Source organism: Antedon mediterranea, chromosome 5 (assembly GCF_964355755.1).
Source record: "Antedon mediterranea chromosome 5, ecAntMedi1.1, whole genome shotgun sequence".
In the NCBI taxonomy this organism is placed as follows: Eukaryota; Metazoa; Echinodermata; class Crinoidea; order Comatulida; family Antedonidae; genus Antedon; species Antedon mediterranea.
This window is the reverse complement of record NC_092674.1, coordinates 15,583,310-15,607,192: the sequence shown is the minus strand read 5'-3', so window position 1 is coordinate 15,607,192 and position 23,883 is coordinate 15,583,310. Positions and strand designations below refer to the sequence as shown.

The 23,883-nt window shown below is 32.6% G+C and overlaps 2 protein-coding genes across 3 annotated transcripts in view; both read right to left on the bottom strand.

Annotated features, from left to right (window-relative positions):
• The window catches only part of LOC140049734 (peroxisomal sarcosine oxidase-like), a 33,649-nt gene extending 21,037 nt beyond the window's left edge, over positions 1 to 12,612 (bottom strand). Inside the window, exons 1-2 of the mRNA XM_072094682.1 lie at positions 12,431 to 12,612; positions 2,768 to 2,963 (exon numbers count right to left, since the gene is read on the bottom strand). Coding sequence (XP_071950783.1) covers positions 2,768 to 2,890 — 123 coding nt within the window. The 5' untranslated portion in view covers positions 2,891 to 2,963; positions 12,431 to 12,612. The remainder of the gene's footprint in view (positions 1 to 2,767; positions 2,964 to 12,430) is intronic.
• Positions 12,613 to 14,453: 1,841 nt separating this feature from the next.
• On the bottom strand, positions 14,454 to 23,486 carry LOC140048618 (metallo-beta-lactamase domain-containing protein 1-like). Of its 2 annotated transcripts, none has more exons than XM_072093371.1 (8): positions 23,342 to 23,486; positions 21,555 to 21,688; positions 20,200 to 20,358; positions 18,186 to 18,298; positions 17,469 to 17,628; positions 16,864 to 17,027; positions 16,099 to 16,213; positions 14,454 to 15,223 (listed from the first exon to the last, which is right to left on the bottom strand). In XM_072093371.1, exons 2-8 carry the CDS (start codon positions 21,652 to 21,654, stop codon positions 15,036 to 15,038), a joined length of 999 nt encoding a protein of 332 aa, XP_071949472.1. In that variant the 5' UTR covers positions 21,655 to 21,688; positions 23,342 to 23,486; the 3' UTR covers positions 14,454 to 15,035. The 2 variants fall into 2 exon arrangements, with proteins under 2 accessions (XP_071949472.1, XP_071949473.1); XM_072093372.1 differs by lacking the exon at positions 23,342 to 23,486 and adding an exon at positions 23,206 to 23,341.
• Positions 23,487 to 23,883: the final 397 nt, after the last annotated feature.

The following is a 23,883-nucleotide window of genomic DNA, read 5'->3' as shown; positions in this document are numbered from 1 at the left end:
ACTCAACATCTACTGCACTTACAAAAGTGACGGAAGACTGGTATAGTGCAATAGACGAGGGTAAGCTGGTCGGAATCTGTTTACTAGATTTTAAAAAGGCCTTTGATACGGTAAACCATAACATACTATTAAGCAAATTGAGACTTTATGGTTTAAGTAAATATGTTTTAAAATGGTTCGAGAGCTATCTGTCTGAGCGAAAGCAATTCACAAATGTAAATAATACATTGTCTGACTATACACACATCCAATGTGGAGTGCCTCAGGGGTCAATCGTGGGCCCACTTGCTTTCCTCTTAAATATAAATGACCTATCGAAAGTTGCAAACAAATGTAAAATAAGTATGTATGCTGACGATACTATAATTTATTGTTCTTCAAAAAATGAAAATGAAATATACCAAAGTATAAATGAAGAACTTATACAAATCGACGATTGGCTAAAAAATAATAAATTGAGTCTAAATGTCTCTAAATCCGAGTTCATGTTGATCGGATCGACAAACCGATTGGCAACCACCAAAGAAAAAAATAGATCAGTTAATATAGATAACGATGTTGTACCACGCGTTCGATATTGCAAACATCTCGGTATCATAATAGACGAACATTTATCATGGAAAAATCAGATTGAATACATTCGAGGTAAAGCTCTAAATGGATTGGGTATGCTCAGACGATGTAGCTATGATTTTCCACAAAACATATTAAAACATATTGCAAACTCTATTGTAATACCTTACTTGAGCTATTGTAACATAATTTGGGGAAATAGTAGTCAAACTCTAATGAAAAGAGTTCAAACTATCCAAAACAGAACAGCTCGAATCGTGTGTGGTCTAACATGGGACACACCTAGTAGTGAGGCACTAAGACAAATTAATTGGTCACCTTTATTTTATCAAGATAGATATGAATGTTGTATGGTTATATATAAGGTTTTGACAGATAATGCCCCACCTTACCTAAATAATGTATTTACATACAATGATATAAATTATAATCTAAGGCACAGTGATACACATCTATTCATCCCGAAGCCAAAAACCGATTTTAAAAAACGAAGTCTGTCTTATCGTGGAGCAATTATATGGGATAGTTGATACCCTTCCAAATTCAGTTAAGTTATTTAAAACGTATCTGAAAAATGCATTGTAAAACCTAATGGTATGGTAATCTACGATTTTGTACATCCAACTTTTAAAATGGCTAAATACTATATAAAATGTGTGTTTTATCACTAATTTATTTTAAGGTAAATGAAATCAAAAAGATGTATTATGTATTACAGTAGAATCCCCATAAATTATACACTACGATAAAGGTTCCCGTTTACACGGGAAGTACCGGTATGGTGTACCCTAAATAGAGGTGTCAGATGAAGGGGATTCTGCTGTAATTTTGTTTCTTTCTGTCGTATTTATATGGTGTTGATTTTTTTGTTGTAATACAGTATCACGAACTTGTGTAAAAACAATCAATATTGATTGAACGAGTTGTACTGCACATCAGTCTCGTGTCTAAATAAAGTTTATATATATATATAATATATGGCCTGATGGGTAGACTAAATGCAAAGGAAAATGTTTTAGTCTCAACGATTATGAGCAATGTCTTAGTTAAGTCGAAGATGCTCTCCAGATGGAATGCCATCCTAAGATGAGTAGTAGTAATTAGTCTTGTTTATTTTATTTTATTTATATGTACTTTTTCCTTTCTATGGACCAGAGATTCCGAAATAAAAGATTGAATGAATGAATATTTATAAACGATGAGTAAATAAATCATAACGTTTAATACCTAACAATAATATAACGTAGTGGAAACGTTACTCTAATGAGAAAAAATAATGATGATGCGAAGTTTTTAATCAACATGTGCAGTACATATAAATTATTAGGAATTAGGCCCTACATTATATCCAAATAATTTCTCCATGGACCAGGGCCAGAATCTGGGCTCAGTGTGATTTGGTCCGGCGCAATGAGAAAATAGCGCGAGCATTAAGTGTGCTTTTTCACACGAATAACGAACGAATTTGGTTATACGGTGTCAAGCGAGGTCATTCATGCTCACTGTTGATTGAAAAAACAATAGTACGATTTTAGGAAACAAATGGCTTCTTAATCCATCGCTCCGAATTCAGATTCCGAATCAAGTACGTATTCAAATCGTACGATTTTGGTGTGAACGATTCTATGCTTTACCACTGAACCCATTTTCCACGATATGTTCTCAAGATTCCGATCCAAATTTAGGCGCGACTTTTGTCGTACATAAGTAGTGTGACGTAAATAAGAATTGACCTGACTACAATTCGACACGGAATTTATTGTATTAAATCATCAGTATACGGAAGCGTCGAAGTGCCATACACTTGACGACTTGTCAAGACAATTTATATTGTCAAGTCGACACAATATTCTTATTTCTGTTGACATAATATACGGTACCATGGATTATGTCATCATGGCTAGATACATTACCTTGCAAATTACAGTAGAGAATATATTAGGGGAAACCTTCGGGACACCCAACAAATTGTTTTTTTTTTATGATGAAAAACCGGTTGAATCAAACATTTGGCACGCCTAAAAGTGTCCCCTTAATAGAGGTGTGCCTTGAGTAGGGGTTGACTGTAGTGTTACATTATATTTCCTAAAGGAGGGTTATATTGTAGCGTTTACTTCACAAAAATTGCATACTGCAGAGCATACATTGTCAAAGGAATTACAGTATGTAGCTGAGTACACTACCATTTTCTTACCTGATCAAGTAACATAACGTGTTTAGTCTGTTTAACCAGGGAGTATGCTGTTGATGAGCCGATGATTCCTGCGCCAATTACAATACAGTCGAACGTATCTTGAGATTTGTTCGTCTTTTCCATTGTTAAGCAAGTTTCCACACAAAGTTAAACCCAGTTATTGATATAGGCCGCCTTTGTCATATCCTTTGGAACTCTGCAAATGAAATTGTTATAAACAAGTCGATAATTTCTAAACTTCTGTGTGTAAAAGGATACTCTAAAGTTTTTTTAATATCAGATGGTTTCATAGCTGTATGGGAACAAGCCATTACATTTTCATATGTAATGGTCTGCGCTCTCTGAGTACCATCATACTATAGTTACGTATTCGTCAGTGACCCCACAAATGGCACATTAGTCACTAATCATACAATGGTGTTATCGTACCATTTATTGGTTGTGGGGTCACTAACTAACTATATTACATAGCCTATGTAAATACGCGAACGTGATTGGTTGAAACTGCATCACATGACTACTGCTGCGAGGATCGTAAATCGTATATATCCTCGAGAACGATGATATTGACTGTAATTTTCGCGTAATTATCGTGTCCCCTGTCATTAAACATATAGATTCTCGAGTTCGATGATATTGACTGTGTAATTTTCGTGTGCCAACACTCGCGTTGCCGATAAATAAACAAAAGTCATCAACTCAATCTTGAACTCGGGTGGAATTGTCACTCCATCGCAAGACAACGCTTCAACCCCTGCGCCACTGAACTTGCTTGAAGAAATTAATCTTCTAAACTATTTAAGCTATGCATACATAGCGCCCTCATTTGTTATTAGTCCACCCTAACCTAGTAACTAGTACGCGCTGAACATCCGGTGATTCGGCTCCTCGGTCGAAGAGAAGTTAAGAAGACGAATTTTTATTCGGCCTACCTGATTATAATATTATTATTAATAGGCTTATTGATGGAAATTCTTCTGTTAATTTAAACGACCTAGGCCTAAGTAAATATTTTATTGCCAAGGAATCATTAATTAGTAATTATCTGTATATTATTCTTCGCAAGGTAAGGTGTCTAGGCAGGCTTGTTTAAATACAATACAAATATAGGAGGCCTAGCCTAGCTTCACCCAACCCAGCAGACTTGTTCTTGGCTATATAATATAACAGATATTGCCTTTTATATCGGTTAAATATAAGATTTGACATCTCCTCGGGAATGATATTATTACTTAATATCATTCCCTCGGGGATGTCAAATCTTATATTTAACCTCTAAGCAGTCAATATCTGTATAATAAAACGAAATAAAAACTAACATTTAACATAAAATTTAATGTTTTATTCTAATCAATCATACGCAATTAAAGAACACTCTATCATTTCTTCAGTTGACATCAACATTTCAATATGCATATTAGGTAGTAATCACATTATTTGATCAGTAAAGTTATGTTATTTCATATAATTGTGATTATGTATGATTATAATACTGTAATTAGTCACTTTATTGACCTTAAATAATATAAATGATTAAAAGCAAAAGTTATAACACCTTTTAAAATTAATATTTGCAAATATTGGTTAGAGCATGGTTGCAGAGCTCCTGCAATTTTAATTTTGAGGCAATAAAATATCTGATTTGATCTGCTTCTTTATGTTGGCTTGGCAATCATTTTTGTTTTATTTATTATGTATTCAGCTCATTGAGAATAACTAGATATGTGGCAGCCAGTCTGTGCACCTTAACTGGTAAATAAAATACAATTATGTGGTTTTTATCTAGATTTAATAGTTTTTTTAAGTTTACGGATTATTTTTCGATTGGGTTTTCACAGGCCTTGACCACTTTGGTGGATGCGCATCTAACAAATCTTACTATTATTGGTTAGCACTTTTTCATCCTCAACGCAAACAGAACATAGTAGTTCAACTAGTACATCCACGTGATATGTACATACCAGCCCAGTGAAACCCATCCATGATTTTCTGGATAATTCAAACACTATCCTGTGCGCAGCCTGTGCAACAAAAGGACGTATTCTTGCATTGCTATCATTAAAATGATTCCAAAAGAAATGATTATCAGACTTTTTTTCTTTTATGGGCGATTTTTAGAAATCCACGTAAGATGCTTGTACCACTTGTTAGATCACCCAAATCTAAATACTGTATAACCTTCTCAGGAAGGAATGGAATGGAATGATTTAGATGATATACTTACTGATTGTAAAACCTTAACAATTGTTTGAGTCAAATTATCATAAGTAAAGATATAAATGTTCTCTGCATATATTTTTGTTCATACTTACATATATGCCTAATTTGAAGTTTAAATATGGCGTTTACCTAATTTCACATTGCATGTTGTAGTCTTTGTTTGATTGTGGCGTTCTTGGGCGTTAGCAGCTCGGGAAGCTGCAGGCCTATGAAAGTCTTAATACTTTACTTTATCTTTTGTCAGGACACTGCAACCGTTGGAAATATTGCTATTTTCGACTACAGCCTCTTCTCTACGTACAACATCACTGATATCTTCTTTGCCACTAGTATTGGTTTAGTTATCACTTTCATCGCTATCGCCAAGGCTCCAACTTAGATCTTTATTCTTAAGTCAATGAGGTTCTTCGACAATTTGTGTATGAACTGTTCACCAGACGTTGGTAAAAAATCACCGTTGTTTCATCTTCACTTTCGTCATTGCTCAAAACTGAAGATTGTTTGTCAGGAATTTTTGTTTCTTGGCAATATTTAGCAACGTGACCTTCTTTGTGGAAGTGTATGACTTGATATCAAGGCAGGAGTTTACTTCTTTATGCCCAATTTCCTTACATTGGGAGCATCTGTTCTTTGTGAAAGAGCCTTGCAGCAAAGCCATTGATTTTAGTGACCCGTGATAGGCTTCCTTTAAAGCATTCAACTTATTTCATATAGTTTTCCATTTATATGACATTTTACATACTGAATTGTTCCGATTATTGTGCATCCTAATTTTTGAAGGCAGTTTCTGATTTCGTCGTTGTGCACAGAAATTGGTACGTCTTTCACAAGAACACGTACGCCGTTGTTCACAGGTAGTTACGGATTTACGTCGTGAATTATCTGACTTTTGTTATAAAGCGCATATGTTTCACAATTTCCAGACACTATTCTGTGAAGATTTTGGCTATTGCCTAGTTCTGCAGAAACTATAAATTGTTGGAACTTTTTGCCAAAAAATGTGATTGAATCTCAAAATTTAAACCAATTTAAAACCGCACTAACAAACACTGGTCAAACCACACGTTAAAATACAGCCTATATAAGAATGATATGTTCTGGTAAAGAGGGGCACAGAAGCATTACCAGGTAGATTCCCTGTGTAAATCCTTACCACATAATGAAAAAATGATGGTATCTTCATCTGGTGGACTACGAAAACTAAAGACGACACTTACTTTCTATGAGTTTTAACTTTTTCAATGATGAAGATACAATCCTTTATAGTATTTTGGAAAAAAAGGTTCGAATATTTTTTGGAAAATTTGCGTGTTTTTATGAAAACTAAAGTGCCTTCAAGTTAGAGGTATGTCGGATAACTTTAAAAAAAACTAATAGTGTTTTAAGTTGGATAATTTTCCAATTTTAAAAAATTAATAGGGCCTCAAGTTGACGTATTTTGGACAGATTGCGTATTTAAAAAAATGAATAGCGCCTTCAAAATTACGTACCTAGTGGCCAGAGGCCAGAGGATTCCTATCATTTAACTACGTACTAGCAAAGAATATATATCAAAGGTGATGAATCCGCAGTTTTCTCTGTAACAGTAATATTTTCCATAGGGTAGGACGCCTACAGTTATTTAAGTAACTAGAGGTCAAAAGGTCATTGACCTTTTACAAAAACTTAAATGTTTTCATAAAAAAATGATTTACTGTAATGTTTTATGCCATAATTGTGGATGTAGGGATGTATTTGGTACAAATAATGCTTTTCCTGCACTTATCGTCATGGAATAGGAACAATTATGCTAGCTACAGGAGAAAAAGAACATTAAAATCCATTACCGGCGGCATGTATTATTGTTATTCATTAATGAGTCTTGATAATTTTGAATTAACATTTTTTGGGGTTGTTGATTTACTAGATGATTTTAGTATCAACTTGTATAGCCTATAGATTGTTTAATCATTCAAATAGAAAAGGATTCATGTATATGTCATCAGTACCACTTCTTGTTCGGGTAGATTCACATTAGTACAATTCACCACATGTAGTTCTAGTTACACCTGATTGCTTCAAGGATATACTCAGGTACCGTCTAAGTCTGTGTAGAGAAACCATGTTTCCATCACTGATCTTCCATCCTCAATCTTTGGTACACATATAAACTCCACTCTGAAGTTGGCGATATAAGTGAAGAAGTCAAAGGCATTCCACGTTTATCCAGGTCGTCTATTGTACAGACATACTAATTATAAAGCATTTTCTCTAACTAACACGATGTGTCCTTTGTAGCTTGTTTGCATCTGAAGTCTACAGCCTATTGCCAGAAATAAGTATGACAAGCTTTTATAGAGTCACTTTTTTAAAATTTAGAAGTCTCTGGATGTAGTGTCACCAGTATCGCATGAGCAAACAGAAGGTCAGTGACGGATCTAGAGGGGCGCACAAACTCCATACCAACCTCCCCCCCCCCCGCCCCCAATAAATCTGGTGAAAAAACTATTCTACATAAGGGAAAACAAATTGGGGAATAGGAGTAAAAGTAAAGTACTTTCAATTTTGATTAAAACACATTGTTTCAGCGCCGTGCTAATTCAGAGGTAGCCATATCTGTTGTCTCACAATTACGACATTTAGGCCTCCTACAGCCGTAAAACACGCTCAGATATATATATATATAAGATATAAGATAAGATATGTATTCGTAATTGCTTTGCTTGGCATTGACACATTAAAATACAGAGCTCATAAATAAAGTTAACATACATAAAACATTAAAAATAATAAAATACAAATGAGTTAAGTGATAAAATTACCACCGTTCAACCTGATCATCTATTATATTGATATAATGAATTAATATGGTTTTTTTTTTTCTTTAATAATCTTAATAACTTTCTTTTTAGTTCGGCTGGTATAAATTGTTTCTTAGGTTTCAAAAACAACGCCCTCTCCTTTATACGTTTAGCGGCTTTAATTGTACGTTTAAGTTTATTTTTGTTCTTTTTCGTCATGTGACCATACAATTAAAACAATCTAAAATAGATCCAAAGTTAAAATTCCAAGGACAACAGATTTATTTATTAAAATCGTTTTATCTACGTTAAAATAGTTTTCTTTTGAAATACAATCACTGATTTGCTTTACGTGGTGTAATTTCTGTTGTAAAATTGAATTTTTTGTCTATAGTAGTAACTATTATATATTTGTATTCGTTAACTTCCTCAATAATTTCATCTTTAATTCTAAGAGATTCTAAACTATTTTGTACCTTGCGGAAATCAATTATCATCTCTTTGGTTTTTTTCATGTTGATTTCTAAATAATACAAAGTTATCACTTTCATTAAGATATATAATATCATCATAATTTAAACATCCAGTTATAACAGTATCGTCTGCATATATAATTATTAAACAATTCTCAAATGTGCTTCTGCAATCATATGTGTACAAACAGAAAAGGATTGGGGAAAACACACATCCTTGTCGGGTTCCTGAACTGTTAGTTCTTCTAATTGATTTGCGGTCGTTTTGTTAAAAAAAATTGAAATAAAGGATAAAATGTTTGGCACCTCTGCTGTTATTTTCCCTAATTTTATCATCGAGTACTTTTCCGTATTTAGGTTTTTGCTTCTTTTTGCTTTTGTTTGAATACTTCCGTATTTTTGTTAGCAAATGTCTTCTGTTTTTCGTTAATTAACAATTTGAATTTGGCTGTCATCCATGGTTTGTTAGGATAAAATCTTTTTTTTTTCAGGAGCAATGGAGTTGACACAGATAGAAGTCAATGTAAGAATTTAGCACCAGCAAATGCTTGTCCATATCATTTTCAAGAAAAACGTTGCAGTTTGAGCTTTCGAGTCATCCACGCAGTGTGCAACAACAGAATTGATAGACCAAGTACGATAACTTATGCTACTCGATTTCTTTTGTTTCAATTATTATCTGTAGCTATGTAACAAAAAATGGGTTTTGTGATCAGAGAGTATATACCTTAACGTTGTATTTTTCCTTAAAGTTTCCATAGCATTTATCCAAGATGGTTTCCACTCTCTCAATATATTGAATTAATTCACATATTTTAAATCGCATTTGTTAAAATCTCACATAACTAATTTCATTGAATCGGGCGATTCTGTTTCAATTTGATGTATTCTGTCTATAGAACATTGTTTATGTATAGTGTATTGAAATGAAAATGTGTTTAGAGAAAAATATATGTAAAGAGATAGGAACATATGCATGGAAATAAAAGTGGGATAAACCCACATAAAAAAAAAGTAAGAATGTAAATGAATTAATTTATTGTTTACATTGTATTATAAATCTAAATATATTAAATCCGCAGAAAGATCAATAATGATTTGGAGCTTGTTCCGATTAGAATTAGAATTTAATAGCTAATCAATATGCTTGTAATGTAAATAAAAGGGCAGCTGTAAAAGAGAAATTAATGAATATGAATCAGATATATTGAATTAATTTTTGTAATACTTTTTAACACTTATCGTATTCTATCTATAAAACAAAAAGATGAAAAAGAAAGAAAGAAAGAAAATGTATAGATCAAAAAAACAACGCTTCAACACGTTGGCCAAATTTTATAAGAGGGTATGTGCCAATATAACTAATTTTGTTATGTTTTAAAAAGATATAATCTATCTTTTTAATTATATTATAGTACATATGTTACAAACATATGTTGTTTTTTCAACAAATGTTTTGTTTGTTTTGTTTTTTTAATTTTTTATATCTTTGTCACGGAATGAAAACATGATAAAAAATGGGCTACACTCACAAAAGAGAAAAAATAGAATAGTTATTGCATCACATATCATTCAAATGGATGCAAATCCCTCCTTCTTTCGTGTTACCCGAATTTGTATTGCGATCACCTCGTGTTAAGGTAAAGTTATCAATGCTTACTACGCTGTCCAGTATTTGTTCATTCAACCATGTTTCAGAAAAATACATTATGTTAGCATCCCTGCACTCAAATTTGTATGTGGTAGCTATAGTCAGAAATATTTTGTATTGAACAAACATTTCCAAGTATGATGGTTGGTGCGGGTGTCTTATTTTTCCCTTTTTCTAATCCGTAACATAATTTCCCCTTTTTTTACCACTTTTTTACCTAGCCTTATCTTGATTTCGCGTGGGTAAGTTAAAACTATTCGTCATTCTGTCATACGTTATACGTACTGGGGGTGCATCACAAATGCAAGTGTTAATATGTATGTATATTATTTAACATAACTAGGCCAACATGATAACTTTGAAGTCACGTCACTTTTTTAAATGTTAAAAGTAGACCGTACCGGAATTACCTTAATCGTGGACGTCCTACTGACGTTCGCATTGAACGCAAACAATGTTATCCCTAATCGCGTGTTTTTACACACGCATCCCCCCCCCCCACCCCACCCCGTTTTTACTAAAAGGCTGGATCCGCTCCTGGTCAAAATAATAGGGGAATTGCCCTCTTTTAATAGGCTATTTATAATAAGAGCCATTTCCGACCATAGATGTGCCATATTTTCAAAATCGCCTCAACTTACATCCAACTATGGTGGGGCTGAGTGGGTGTGGACTCTCTACAGTTCAGTACAGTTAATTTTCCAAAAGTAGTATGTTGGTAGTTTTAAAAAGTGCTGTTGGTTAACAAAGTTCACATGTTCAAAAACTTCCTTGTTGTTCTTGTGGTAATCAGGCGCTAGAACAGTAGGGTCAATGCAGAAAGTCTAATTACCTGTATGTATGTATAGATTACTTTATTGCCAGGACCTTGAATACATTGCAAGATCTTCTGGCCTAACATACCATTCAAAATAGTCAATGCTTACACAACACCGAATAAACAACGATGTCTGAAGATAGCATCAGTGCTTGATAGAGTTGTGCAAACAAGTCAATTTTCATACTGCGTTGAAACCCCTGTTCTCGTCAGATTACCGAAGTTAAGCAACGTTGGGTCCGGTTGCATTCTAGGTGGTAGACCGTCTGTAACTAGCGGGTGTTGTGTATACCGAGGAGTGATGATGTAATGATAATATCGGACTAGCATGTGATAGGCATGGGTTCGAGCCTATCTGTACCATATTGATTGCATCCTTAGTTAAGATACTCTCATTGCCTCGTCCTTCGTATGGGATGTAAAGCCGTTGGTCCCGTGTACTGTATATATAGATTGTTGAAGAACTGTTCGAAAAAATAATAGGGGATCGTCTCTCCCGGTGTGCTGATCTGGTTATTGCTGCACTGCTGGCTGCCGTGGGTCCGTTAAGGGCTTAATCCATATTTCCTCAGTTTCCCGTTAAACTTGAGGCCCAAGAATAAAATGCAAGTCTATGAGTTCCAACCTTTTATATCACTGACTACTTTGTATAATTTATTGGTACACTTAAAGTAGCATTATTCTAAATGCCAAATTTATGTCAATGGTTACCAGATGTCTCTATGTAGACGGTTACCTAAACCAGTATCAGTTACCACATGGTCAATATTAACGAGTCACCTGCATTAACTCTTGTGTCAATGCTATGAAGATTCCGAGTCGTAACCAAATTGTCATTGTGTTCCTTTTGACGTGTGGCCGTCCTTATGTTTGTCACTGGTGGAGTAACGCCCTGATACATTACATTCATTTCAGCGATGATTTGGTGGTCTGAAGTACTCATTCCTCTGCCTCTTGTCAAACCTCTGGTTGTCTTTGAAGCTTCTCATAGGAACCTCTTCAATCACCGGGTCTGTTGAAAATTCAGCCCAGTAACATTATAGGCCTACAACATGGATGTTATCAAACTGCTTTGTATTTCTACTAGTTAAAACTTACAAAATATTATACTTATACCTCCAAATATAAACCATGGCAACAAAAATGCCATCTGAAAAAAATAGAATGTAGATCATCCAGAAGCAACAATAAAGGCGATGTCACTCCTATTACATCTTGAGCTAGTCATGTGTATCGCTCTGTGGAATGAAAATGCGTACGCGGGTGTGTTTCACATTGTTATTTACAGCGAAATTGACTCATTTGTTGTGTTTTCTAAAAAATGCTATGACAATAATAATATCACTGGAAAGGAAATTTAATAAGCTTTAACATGACATGAAGCACACTCGTATACAATGTATTACAAATGGTTCGATTTATGTAATTAATGGTCCATATAAATTTTGACTTAAAATGACCTTTATGAACATCTGACCCCTTTATCCAATGCTTGGATTTTCGATGACTTTTAGTATGTCATTCTGAACTTTATATGGAATTCAAAAATACTACTGCAATATGGTGGGTATATTATTAATGATTAACTGGATTAATACTGCCTCTCCTAAAGTGAACAGAATAAAAACAACAGAACGAGGAGGTTTTTAATCAGGCTATAATGGTAATGGTAACTGGACTGGATTCCTATCATTTAACTACACAGCTAATAGGTCTACTCACCATATAAGTGGCACTAAAATCACCACAATGTCCATTCATGTTAGTAGGCCTACAACTCAGATTATTGGTGTTTAGGCCTAACCATACTGTATATTTAATTAATAACTGATTTACATACAATTGGAAGAAACTGGGTCGGCAGTGTAATAATGTACGAAGCGCCGTTTGTAATCGTACGGTTAAAGGTGACATATTATCTTATCTATTATTTATTAACTTTAACTTCAAATACAATATAGCAGATACAAAATCAAGAACCGTGTTACAAGCTAATGTAGAAACAACCTTTAAAAATGTATTGTCTCCAAAAAACATAAAAAATGAAGATTAATAAAATCAGACTTTCAATAGGTTATTTTGTAGATTTAATATTATTCACTTCCGTAGCAAAAAAACGGGAAAAAAAACAAAGTCTTCCTTTATAAAATGACCAAATTACTGATTAAATTCAAACAAAAGCAATAGGGTTGGTGAAATTCAGTCCAAAATATGCAGAATTTTTTTCAAAAATACGTCAACTTGACGGCGCTATACTAATAAAAAAAGCGAGTCTTTCCAAAATACGTCAAATTGAGGGCGCTATTCATTTTCCAAAATACGGGAATTGTCCAAAATACGGGAATTGTCCAAAATACGTCAAATTGAGGGCACTATCAAATCCAAAATACACAGAATTTTTCTAAAATACGTCAACTTGAGGGCGCCATACTAATCCAAAATACGTGGGTCACGTCTTTCCAAAATACGTCAACTTGAGGGCGCTATTCAATTTCCTAAATACGCAATTTCTCCAAAATAGTTTTTGAGGAACTTGTTTTGAAATACTTCAACTTGAGGTCACTATTAATTTTCTAAAGTAGGAAAATTATTCAACTTAAACAAATTTTGTAACGCTATTAATTTTCTACAATAAGAAAGTTAGCGATAATGGTTTTTAATTATTATTATTTATTTTTTATCAAGATTTAAGATGATATTATAGTTTGAGGATCATAATATTGTTACATTTAGATCTCTCTCGCTCAACCGAAGCATTTTAAACTGTTTTAACAATGGCTATTTTGCCAACATTTTCGTGTAAAAAAATAATTACTAGTACTTCTTCTAACCAATTATTGATATTATTTGAATTACAATACCATTATGCTTTTTATTATTATATTATATGAAATAACTATTATGGTAGATTTCAAATTAGGTAACTTGTATTAGACCATAAGTACATTAAATTGAAAGCGATTTAGGTCTGTCGAGCTCGGGAAAAATATCAATTTTGTAGATCACCAAATATATAACACATACATATTATGACTATAATTGTCACATGCTCTTTTTGTAGCTGGTTTATGCCTCATTTAAACTAGCTACGTCTGGCAATGCAATCTTACATCGTGCAGACATTATTAATGTATATTATAGGTACTGCCTATTGACTGATGTTGGAACATATTTGTTTTTATCAAGTAATAAATGATTACATTGAAAAATAAAAATTGGCTACTCTATGGCATTTTATTTACAAACAATTCTGCCTTCCAAAAATTTCATTTATAACTTAAACTTTTTCTAATAAATTAAACTGTAAACCTTACACTCTCAATATTAATGATACATTTTGAAAGGCTCTCGTATTTTTGAAAAGTTTGCCGCCCTCATTTTGATGTATTTTGGAAAATTACTAGCGGTCCCAACTTGACGTATTTTTGGACAAATCGCGTATTTTGTAAAAATGAATAGCACCCTTAATTTGACGTATTTTGGACAATTCACGTATTTTGGATAATTTATAGCGCCCTCAAGTTGACGTATTTTGGAAATACTTACGTATTTTGGATTAGTATAGCGCCCTCAAGTTGACGTATTTTGAAAAAAATTCTGCGTATTTTGGACTGATGTTCACCAACCCGCGACTGCAGCCTTGTATATGGCCTTGCATATAGGCGCAGTTACGTTTGCACATTGATGTACCGTAAATGCACGATTTCATATCATTCTATTAACCTGAATAGTTGAGATCATAGGCTTATAATTCACATAATGAAAAATGTTTATTCAAATCTTGTCAAAATGAGTAAAGAGAGTAATACAGTAATAGGTATGCTTATTCTTCTTGTTATTGCTGTCTACTGGACAGGATAGTTCTATTTTCATATGCTTCATTAAAAAAAAAATACAATTATTAGATTTTATTAAAAAGAAAGGCTCTTATTAGACTTACAGGAAATGTTAACGTTTTTAAATAATGTCCAAGTTAATGAACAACCATTTCTGAAATATTATATATATACTGTAACTTTAAGAAGGAACCAACACATTTCAGACTGTTATTTTTGTCAGAATAACTAAGCGTTTTAATAACAAATTTAGGTAGGCTAGCATGCCAATGCATTTGAAGAAAATAGTTCTTTGAAAAAAATAGCAAATTTAATTAAACCTAACTATTTCTTTAGCTATTAAGTTTTATTGTGGAATTCTTCAGTATATGTGTTTTACTTGTTGCTATACTGTTTTTATGTATTATCATGTACAGTAGCATGTACATAGATAATTTTCCAAAAGGTATTTGATATTTTAAAGGCTTCATCAACATTCTAATTTATAAGCTTCAGGTTTTATTTGTGTCAGCTTCTGTTGTTTTTATTGGCACTTTAAATCCTGGCCCATGTCCTGGTATTATGTAATTTGCTACGCCTAATACTATATTTCTACTCTTTTCTTGCAACTTTTCATCTTCACTGTTGCACATCCAGTACTCGGCATTTATTAAATCTTCCATTTTCTCAAATAAATCACCTTTAAAAAACAACAAAATACAGTATATAAATACCTTGTTTTTTAAAAATAGATGTGTGTCGAATAAAGGGTAAACAATCATATTTCAAATACAAACTAGATATGTGTACTGTAATATATTTATTTACTGACAAACCTTGTATTGTTCTCATTCTCTGAAAACTTAATTAGTAATACATTTTGTAATAAAATAATCAAATATATTGTATGTGGAGGACACAATAATAATTTATGTTTTGGCTGCCATAGAAAACAATCAATTAATACAACTTTTTGACAGATTCACAATTGCATCTTCATTTACCATTCTTCACCTTTTAAAACTAAGGTCAAAGATTTTGTTAGAAAAGCAGAGCAACTATAAATTCTCATAAACTATTTCACTAATGTACATTGAAATTGTTTGTTTGATATCATCTAAAAGAAATGTTATTTCTTTTTTTTACTGAAAGTTGAGCCTTTTCTCTCCTTCCTTTTTGTCCACTTTAAACATTTGTTTTTTAGAGTGGGGTTGGTGAGCATCAGTCTTCGTCATTTGTGATTATCTTGGAAGTTTTTTATCCAAATTTGTAGTAAAGCAAAATCTATCTCTCAAAAACAGAAACATGCATGTTATTTTCCATTGGGTGCAAAAAGCAAAGTCCACAAGCACTCCAATTTTGGTAGTGTGTTTCTACTTCATGCATATATTTGTTTTGGCTTTCTTGGTTTTATTCATCACTTTATCTTGTTTCTTTATGCTGATTGATTCTTTAATTTTACGTTTGAGCCAACCTTGTTCTTTATGTAATATGTCTATATAATATTATTTTAATCAGGGTGATATGGTTAACATCATTGTGTATTCCAAAAACCATAAATAATAGTACTGTTACCTGCAACTACAACAGTTCCTTTGATAGTCTTCTTAACCACAACACTAACATCATTATGTGTGTGACCAGGAGTTGCTATAACTTCTATGTCATCATCTATTATAAAGGGTTCACCCTAAAATAGAAGAATTAATTATTGAAAGCATATAGTAGTATTTCAGTAGTAGAAAGTGTTTTGAATCATATGAATTGAAAATGTTGTTCATTCTTAGTTGGTTGGAAAGTGGCAACAGAATAAGCTGGAGGTGGTAATAATAAAACAAATGTCAGACAAATTAGCAATCCGTGATTTTCGCATTAGAAATTGTATCGCTTTTCAAACAAGCAAATGTACACAGACTTTATAAAACATCATCATTAAATAAATGATATCATACACTTAAATAAATTTAGGGTAGATGTAATATCCTTAGGAAGTACATTAAATAATATAAAGTCACTATATCGGACATTGTGTTGAATTAAAGTAAGTTTGATTAAAGGAAGATGAAGGGCGTGCGAGGCCCTAGTGTTGTAAGAGTGGATTTCTGAGTTTGATAATTCTTTTATTGCCTAAATGTATGTGGCTCCCTACCCCATGAAGAGCTATTATACAAAAAAAATCATGAATTGCTGATATTATCAGAATACATAAAATTATAGCATTTTTTTTTCTTTACAGCCTATATATAAAAAAACTAGGCTGATTCTAGTTTTAATTTGAATTACCTCAAATTAATTACAAAATATTACAATTTTAAATTAATTTATAAGCGATGTACTGACCAATGCAAATGGATGATCAACATATTTATCCTCAATGCAGATATCAAATCCAACAATTTGTGTTGCTTTCAGAAATAGGTTCAGGTTTCCTACATGATCACAATGACCATGAGTACAAACAACATACTGAATTTGGTCTGGCTCTAAATTATGTGTTGACAGTCCTAGAAAGAAACATTACATTAAAACTTAATGATGTATTGTGCCCCAAAAACATAACAAAATAAAGGATTAATAAAAAAATATTTTGAATAGGTCATTTTAGAGTTTTATTAAAGTTAATGCATTTCCATAGAAAAAAAAAATATAAAAAAATAATCACTGTTTACTTTATGAAAATACAAAATAAAAGGTCAAATTCAACCAGAAACTTGTTGACACTGTACTGTAGGAAAATTGGAAAATCTTATTACAAAATTGAATGATGTGCAGAATTGCATCTATATCAGTTGACTTTTTTTAATTGCATGTTGACCAAACGAAAAAAATACATGACAGTTGCACATCTGTAGAATAGCCATGATAGAACTGCCATGACATGTAGAAATTGTTTGTTTTTAAAATATCCTGTAATTGAGTTTAAACAATAATACAAAATGACTAACCATCCAGAATGACTTGCCTGTCCCATGCATTACCCGTGTCCACCACTATGTTCATTTGTCCCTTGATAAGCGTTATTGATCCATCCGCTCTTTGATTTCCTTCTTCGTCAGTGTAAGAATATCCTTCCTTCAGTTCAATTACTTCATAATTTGTTGAATTCTAAGAAAAAAAGCTATCCATCATAAGTGTGCTGTTTAGTACCAGTTTTAATCCATCCACTCTTTTTTCTCTTAAATGGAGACTGTTCCAAAGTGAAGAACCAAAAAAGGTAGTTTCTAGAACATCAATTATAGTTCATGAGTCAGACTGTATCACATTGGTGGCAAATTTCATCAATACGTTTTTGAAACGCTTGTCTACTTTTCAGAATGTCATATAGGTGTCAATTGTAAAGCTTTCTTAATAGTAACTTTTGATGATTATATCATCAATATATATATATCATCAATAAATATTTATATAATTTATTATTATTTATTACACCAATTATTGTAACGAAATTGTATTGTATTCCATTTGTAAATGGTAAGATGCTGTATTTTTATAGGTTGTTTTATAAACTCATTATCTATATATTCTTCTTCATCTTTGCAGTGCTGTCTTTATCAACTTCCTGTAGTGTAATTTTTAGATTTTGCATTACATCATTAGGTACCGGATAATGCAAAAACATTTTGCTATGCATGTTCTCACCTTAGTTTTAAATGTTTCCTTACCTCTTGCTTGTCAATAATACTGTCTATTTGAGGTACATCACAAGATGGTTTTTCTGTCTCTATGTCTGTCTGTGATTTAGAAGGATAATCATCCATAACTTCAATAGATGGTACTGCAATAACGGTTTTTAAAAAACCACATAATTAGCAAAACGTGTATATAAAAATGTTTGACATTGTCCTTTAGCCTTTTTAAATTTAGATTTAAAATCATTTGAATTGCTGTTGGTATCAAAGAACAACACAGTAGGCTCAAGACTGGGATTGTTTAAAGGGGGGTTCCGGATTTAAAATGAATAGTAAAAAATGTAAAATATATTTGTTTGTCTCTTGAACGGTAAAAGTTTCAATTTATATAAGCGCCCAGTGAAGCAGAACGAAGGCTGTGAAATCAGGCCAGATTACAAGTGCAGCTACGGCAAAATCACACTATGGTTACAAAATAGGAAATTCGTGAAATGGTCCGTCTTCCGACGACTCGTTATCATTAACCATATCAATTACTTTTGTAAAATTATACTTATCTGATGTAATTTTAGTCGGTCTTCCCATTTATAAAGTAAATTTTTTATGAAAATTCATCAAAATAGTGAAAAATTAGATATGTTTGCACTTTACGTTTGCCGATTTTCGCACCGACTTAGGGAAAAATCAAAATCAATGAAGCGTAACGTATACTGTACATTCCTGCTGAGGATCGGATCGAGCGAGACGACGATACACATGCTCTCTCTGCTGCCCGGCATGCCTGGCATCGTCACGTGATAAGCAGATACAACAATACCAAACTGGTCGGGTCGAGTATACCCCGTCTATAATCACAACATGAACGATATACAGTATTTGATTGAAGGTCGACTCGACCTACCGGAATGGTATAGATAATATAGCTCGAATGAGAGAGTTGGAATATTTTTGTAGTGCAGCCTATAGTAAAAGGCCTGGTAGTATCAATTCGCATAGGGTCTACTACACTAGCTAGCGCAATTTTTAACTGGGCCGGATCGGCTAGGTCTCCTTCCTACTACCTGGTCTACAGTACTGTACTTGCTTGATGCATGAGTATCCGCTTTTTTGGAGAGTAAACTAAGCCTATTTTATTTTAGACGATCGGGAAACCATACGTGTGGACGGCGATCGGACCTTGTTTTGCTTCAATATTTACAGCCGATTTTGTAGAACGTTTTAGGTTTAGATTGTTTATGAGTTTGGTTGATAGGATGGGTTTTGTTATTTATGGGCCAATCGTCTAGTAGTAGGCTAGCTAGGGCTATGGGCCCCACTGTTTTAACGTAGCCATCGTGGCATGGAATCCCTAGTCAGAATGGCTCTCGCCCATTAGGCTAGGCCTCGAGTAGTATTGTACGTGAAGCCGATAATACGATCTGTACTATAGAGGTATAAAAATAGTATAATTTATGACTCCGTAATCTGTACTAAATTTTGTATTTCATTAAATGTCAAATAAATATATGCTACTACTGTTATTATTACACTTTAGGCCTAGCTTAGAAAATCTACAAAAAATGTATTTCACAATGATCGGGTGGTCGTCGTTTGACAGGGGAGAGAGATGTAAATTAGTTGACAAAGACAACGTACATGACGTCGCGAGTTTGGAATCCACTGGTGATGTGATTTTGTAAATATCTCATGAATATTAATGAGCTTCCCTAAGCTGCTGAAAAACAGACTTTCTATGAATTTACCCTAAAATGTATATGAAATTTAATTTTTTTTTTATTTCTCGTTATTACTTTTTCATTCTGACATGTCTATATTGTTATAATATTTTTTATTTAATAAATAAACGATATTTAAAAGCAATTTTAAACCCAGAATCCCCCTTTAAATATAAACCAAACTAACATAACAATATTCACATACATTATACTCGTCCAAATTAATGAGTTGAAAAGTTGATTGGGAACCCTCCAAGTGGCGTTTCTCTCTCCCAACATTCTGTATCAGCTTCTTACTGTTGCAGAATATCTATTAAATTAAAGAATATTACCTGGAGCACTGCTAATAAGTTCATAGGAAGAATGGTTGGCCCAGCCATTTATTGGTTCAACTAAATGTTTACCATCTTCTGATGTGCATACAACTTTTCTCTCCTTTCCATCACCACCAACTCGATAGCTAAGTCCTACTGCACCATCAAAGTAGATGCCTTTCAAATAAAATAGTAGTAAACATCTATTATATTATAATTCAAAATGTTATCATTCTGTATCATGTCATCAATTGTAATGAATTTTGCCTTAAATCCATCAAGATGTTTCTTTATGTTTCTCAACTTGTACAGTATGAAATTTTATTTAATGATTTTCTTTGTGATTTTTTTATTTTTTTTCAAAGGGTCTTAAAAGATTCCTGCAATAAGTGTATGTAGCAATGTAAATATATATTTATGTTTAAACATGTAAAAATACTTAAATATTTTTTTTAATAAAAAAAAAATGCTCTATTAATTAATATTGTATTCTATGTACTAAAATGGAGACAAGAATGCAATATTTTATAATAAATGACATTATATTTAAAGTGTTTATAATAAGTATTTATGTATTACATTATATTTAAAGTGTTTATAATAAGTATTTATGTATTACATTATATTTAAAGTGTTTATAATAAGTATTTATGTATTACATTATATTTAAAGTGTTTATAATAAGTAAACGTATTTAAATATTTACGGTAATTCATAATAATGATATACTAAAGGTGCAAACTTATGTAATGATTGTGTATGTTTACATGTTTGTATGTAGGTGTGCAGGTTAATACTTAATACTATCAGTGCACACACCATACAATGCATTTAATCTACTGTATGTAGTTACTGTAGTATAAAAGCACAGTTAAATGAGTAACAAAGACTGTAATTTTGATTAATATACAATTGGTTTTGCAAATAGATGATTTAACCAAATAAATACTTGTATTAATGTATAGTAATTATACAGAAAACAAAAATGTTAAATGAAATATAAATGAATGTGATTTAACAAAAATCATTTTTACTAATGGTACAGTATGATTGATACTAAAGGTTAACATTATGATATTAATTTGGGCAAAAAAAGGAAACAAACAAACAAAGGTAGAAAATGTTTAGAAATTATTTACTGAAATATTGAATGAATAAAAAGGTGGTGGTGAACTACAAAGAAAATATATATATATATATATATATTGCTGAATAAATGTGAATTGAATTTAGTTGTATTCAAGTTTTACTAATCATGTTGCTAAGACTTGAACATTTGATTAGAAATATTGAGTGGAGACCTCAAAGTGACACAGAATGTCCCATTGGGTGATTTAGGATGATAATAAAGTAAGGTGACCCTTGATACTTACCAAGTGTTCTCAGAGACACTACAAAGCCTGAAGAAGGCGTCTTTCGTAGAGGAACATCGACACTTGAATTGGTTAACGGATCAAAGACATTGATTTGCATTGTCTAGTTGGCAAGTACTGGTCTGTTTGGGATACTAAAATACAATATAAATTTATAGGAAATATTAATTGATAGGAAGTTTAAACACTCTACTATTAAAAATATTAAATTTTCCCTCAAATAAAGTCAAAGTTGGTTATGCCTCCATAGACAATATCGAAGAAGCAACTAAGAAAAAATGATTTGTTGTAATTTTGTTATGGATATGTACACACCTACAATTTGGCACAGCCGGCATTTTTTAATTTCTAGGGAAAAATTATAATATTAATTATAATTTTTTTTGTAAACATTCAAATAAATTGCCCTTATGTTAGAAAAATGAAAAATTAATTTACTTTTGTTTGTAAATTCAGTTTTTAGCAAAATTCAGTAAAAAATGAGAAAATGTATTTTTTAGGCTAGAAAAAAATATTTGGGTTTTTGTCGGATTATATGTATAGGCCTATATATAAAATTATAATTCATAAAAGTTCAACTAATAATCTTTAAAAAAAATAGCACTATTTGTTGGCTACCAATCAATTATAATTAATCGCATTCATCAGGGAGTTGTAAACCGCAGCACAGCCACAGGCCAGCACATTCTCTTTAATGATTGAATTAGAAAGTTTAGTTTCAACAAATCTTTTAAAACTTAATAAATTATATCATTATATATAAATATATTAGGCCTAGCCAGCTATATAGAGTAGAGGTGGTCAGTAAGTCATCATAGCATGCATGCAGTAGACCTGGAGTAGGCATTCAGACACTTTTCTTTCCGGGCTGGGCTGAGTGGCACCCTGTGGAGCCGTGAAATGTGCAAAAAGTCACATTTGTGCAAACAACCACATTTGTGCAAACATTTTACCTTCAAATGTGCAAACAACCACATTTGTGCAAACATTTTACCTTCAAATGTGCAAATCTGTAAAAATGTATAACCTGCAAATGAAACGCAAAAAGTGCAAATGAATGGGACAAAATAAGTCTACTGAACAGAAGAAAAATAATAAAAACGAAGTGCGCATGTTATAGGGATGAATATTAGAATGAATATGAATGTTAGTTGACCGATTAGTTTTTGGCCGAGTTGACTTGAGGCCGAGTTGACTTCAGGGCGAGTTGACTTGGGGCCGACTTGAATTTAGCCGAGGCGATTTGGAGCCTTTGATTATAATAAAATACAACAGTATAATTAGTTATGATATTGAACATTTTATTATACTCTTTTTCCTATTGTTATTTCTACTCTGAAAGACCTACGAACCAAAAATATAAAATGGAATAGGAGCTTGGTTGAAGAATGCTTTGCACATTTGTAGAATACCTTTTGCACATTTAACGTCAAAACTGATCGTTTTTACATTTAACGGCGTGATGTTTGCACATTTGCGGGTTATGAATTTTAACAGATTTGCACATTTGAAGGTAAAATGTTTGCACAAATGTGGTTGTTTGCACATTTGAAGGTAAAATGTTTACACAAATGTGGTTGTTTGCACAAATGTGACTTTTTGCACATTTCACGGCTCCACACACCCCAGTCTAGCTAGGCAGGCTACTTACTTTTAATGAAACTAGTAATTCATCATAGCATGCATGCAGTAGTAGGCCCTGGTCCTGGAGTAGGCATTCAGACACTTTCTTTCCGGGCTGGGCTGAGTGGCACCCCAGTCTAGCTAGGCCTAGGTAGGCTACTTACTTTTAATGAAACTATTACTTGGCGCTTATAACCATTATTGTCAACTTGTATTGTAATGTAAGTTTAGGCCTAGGCTCTTCTTAGTTTAGGCCTTGTTTTCTCTTGCCTACTGCATGCTAAGTCTCTCTCTCTACGTCATGTTTATATCTGCTGCCCCCAAAAGCAAAGAATATCAAAGATCTTATACTAAAGATAGGACACTCTCGGAATTTTACGTGCAATTCATGTAACACACATGGAGCTCATTTTATAGGGCGCCCTCTCGCTCAAACGAGTAGATTTATGGATCAGATATGTCTACTGTATTGTAACTGAATACTCAATTTTTTTCATCACAATAATAGTATATGATCTTTGGTTTATTCCAAAGATCTTATATACTACTTTTCATCCAGCAGCAAAACAGTGCATATTAGGAAAATATATTAGTCAAATAGTGTGTTATAAACAATTAAAAAAGAACAAGAAGTCACTTTTTAAAATCACTACTTCGACTATTTTATTGCAGTAATTTTTAGGAATATATTTATAAACAATCATAG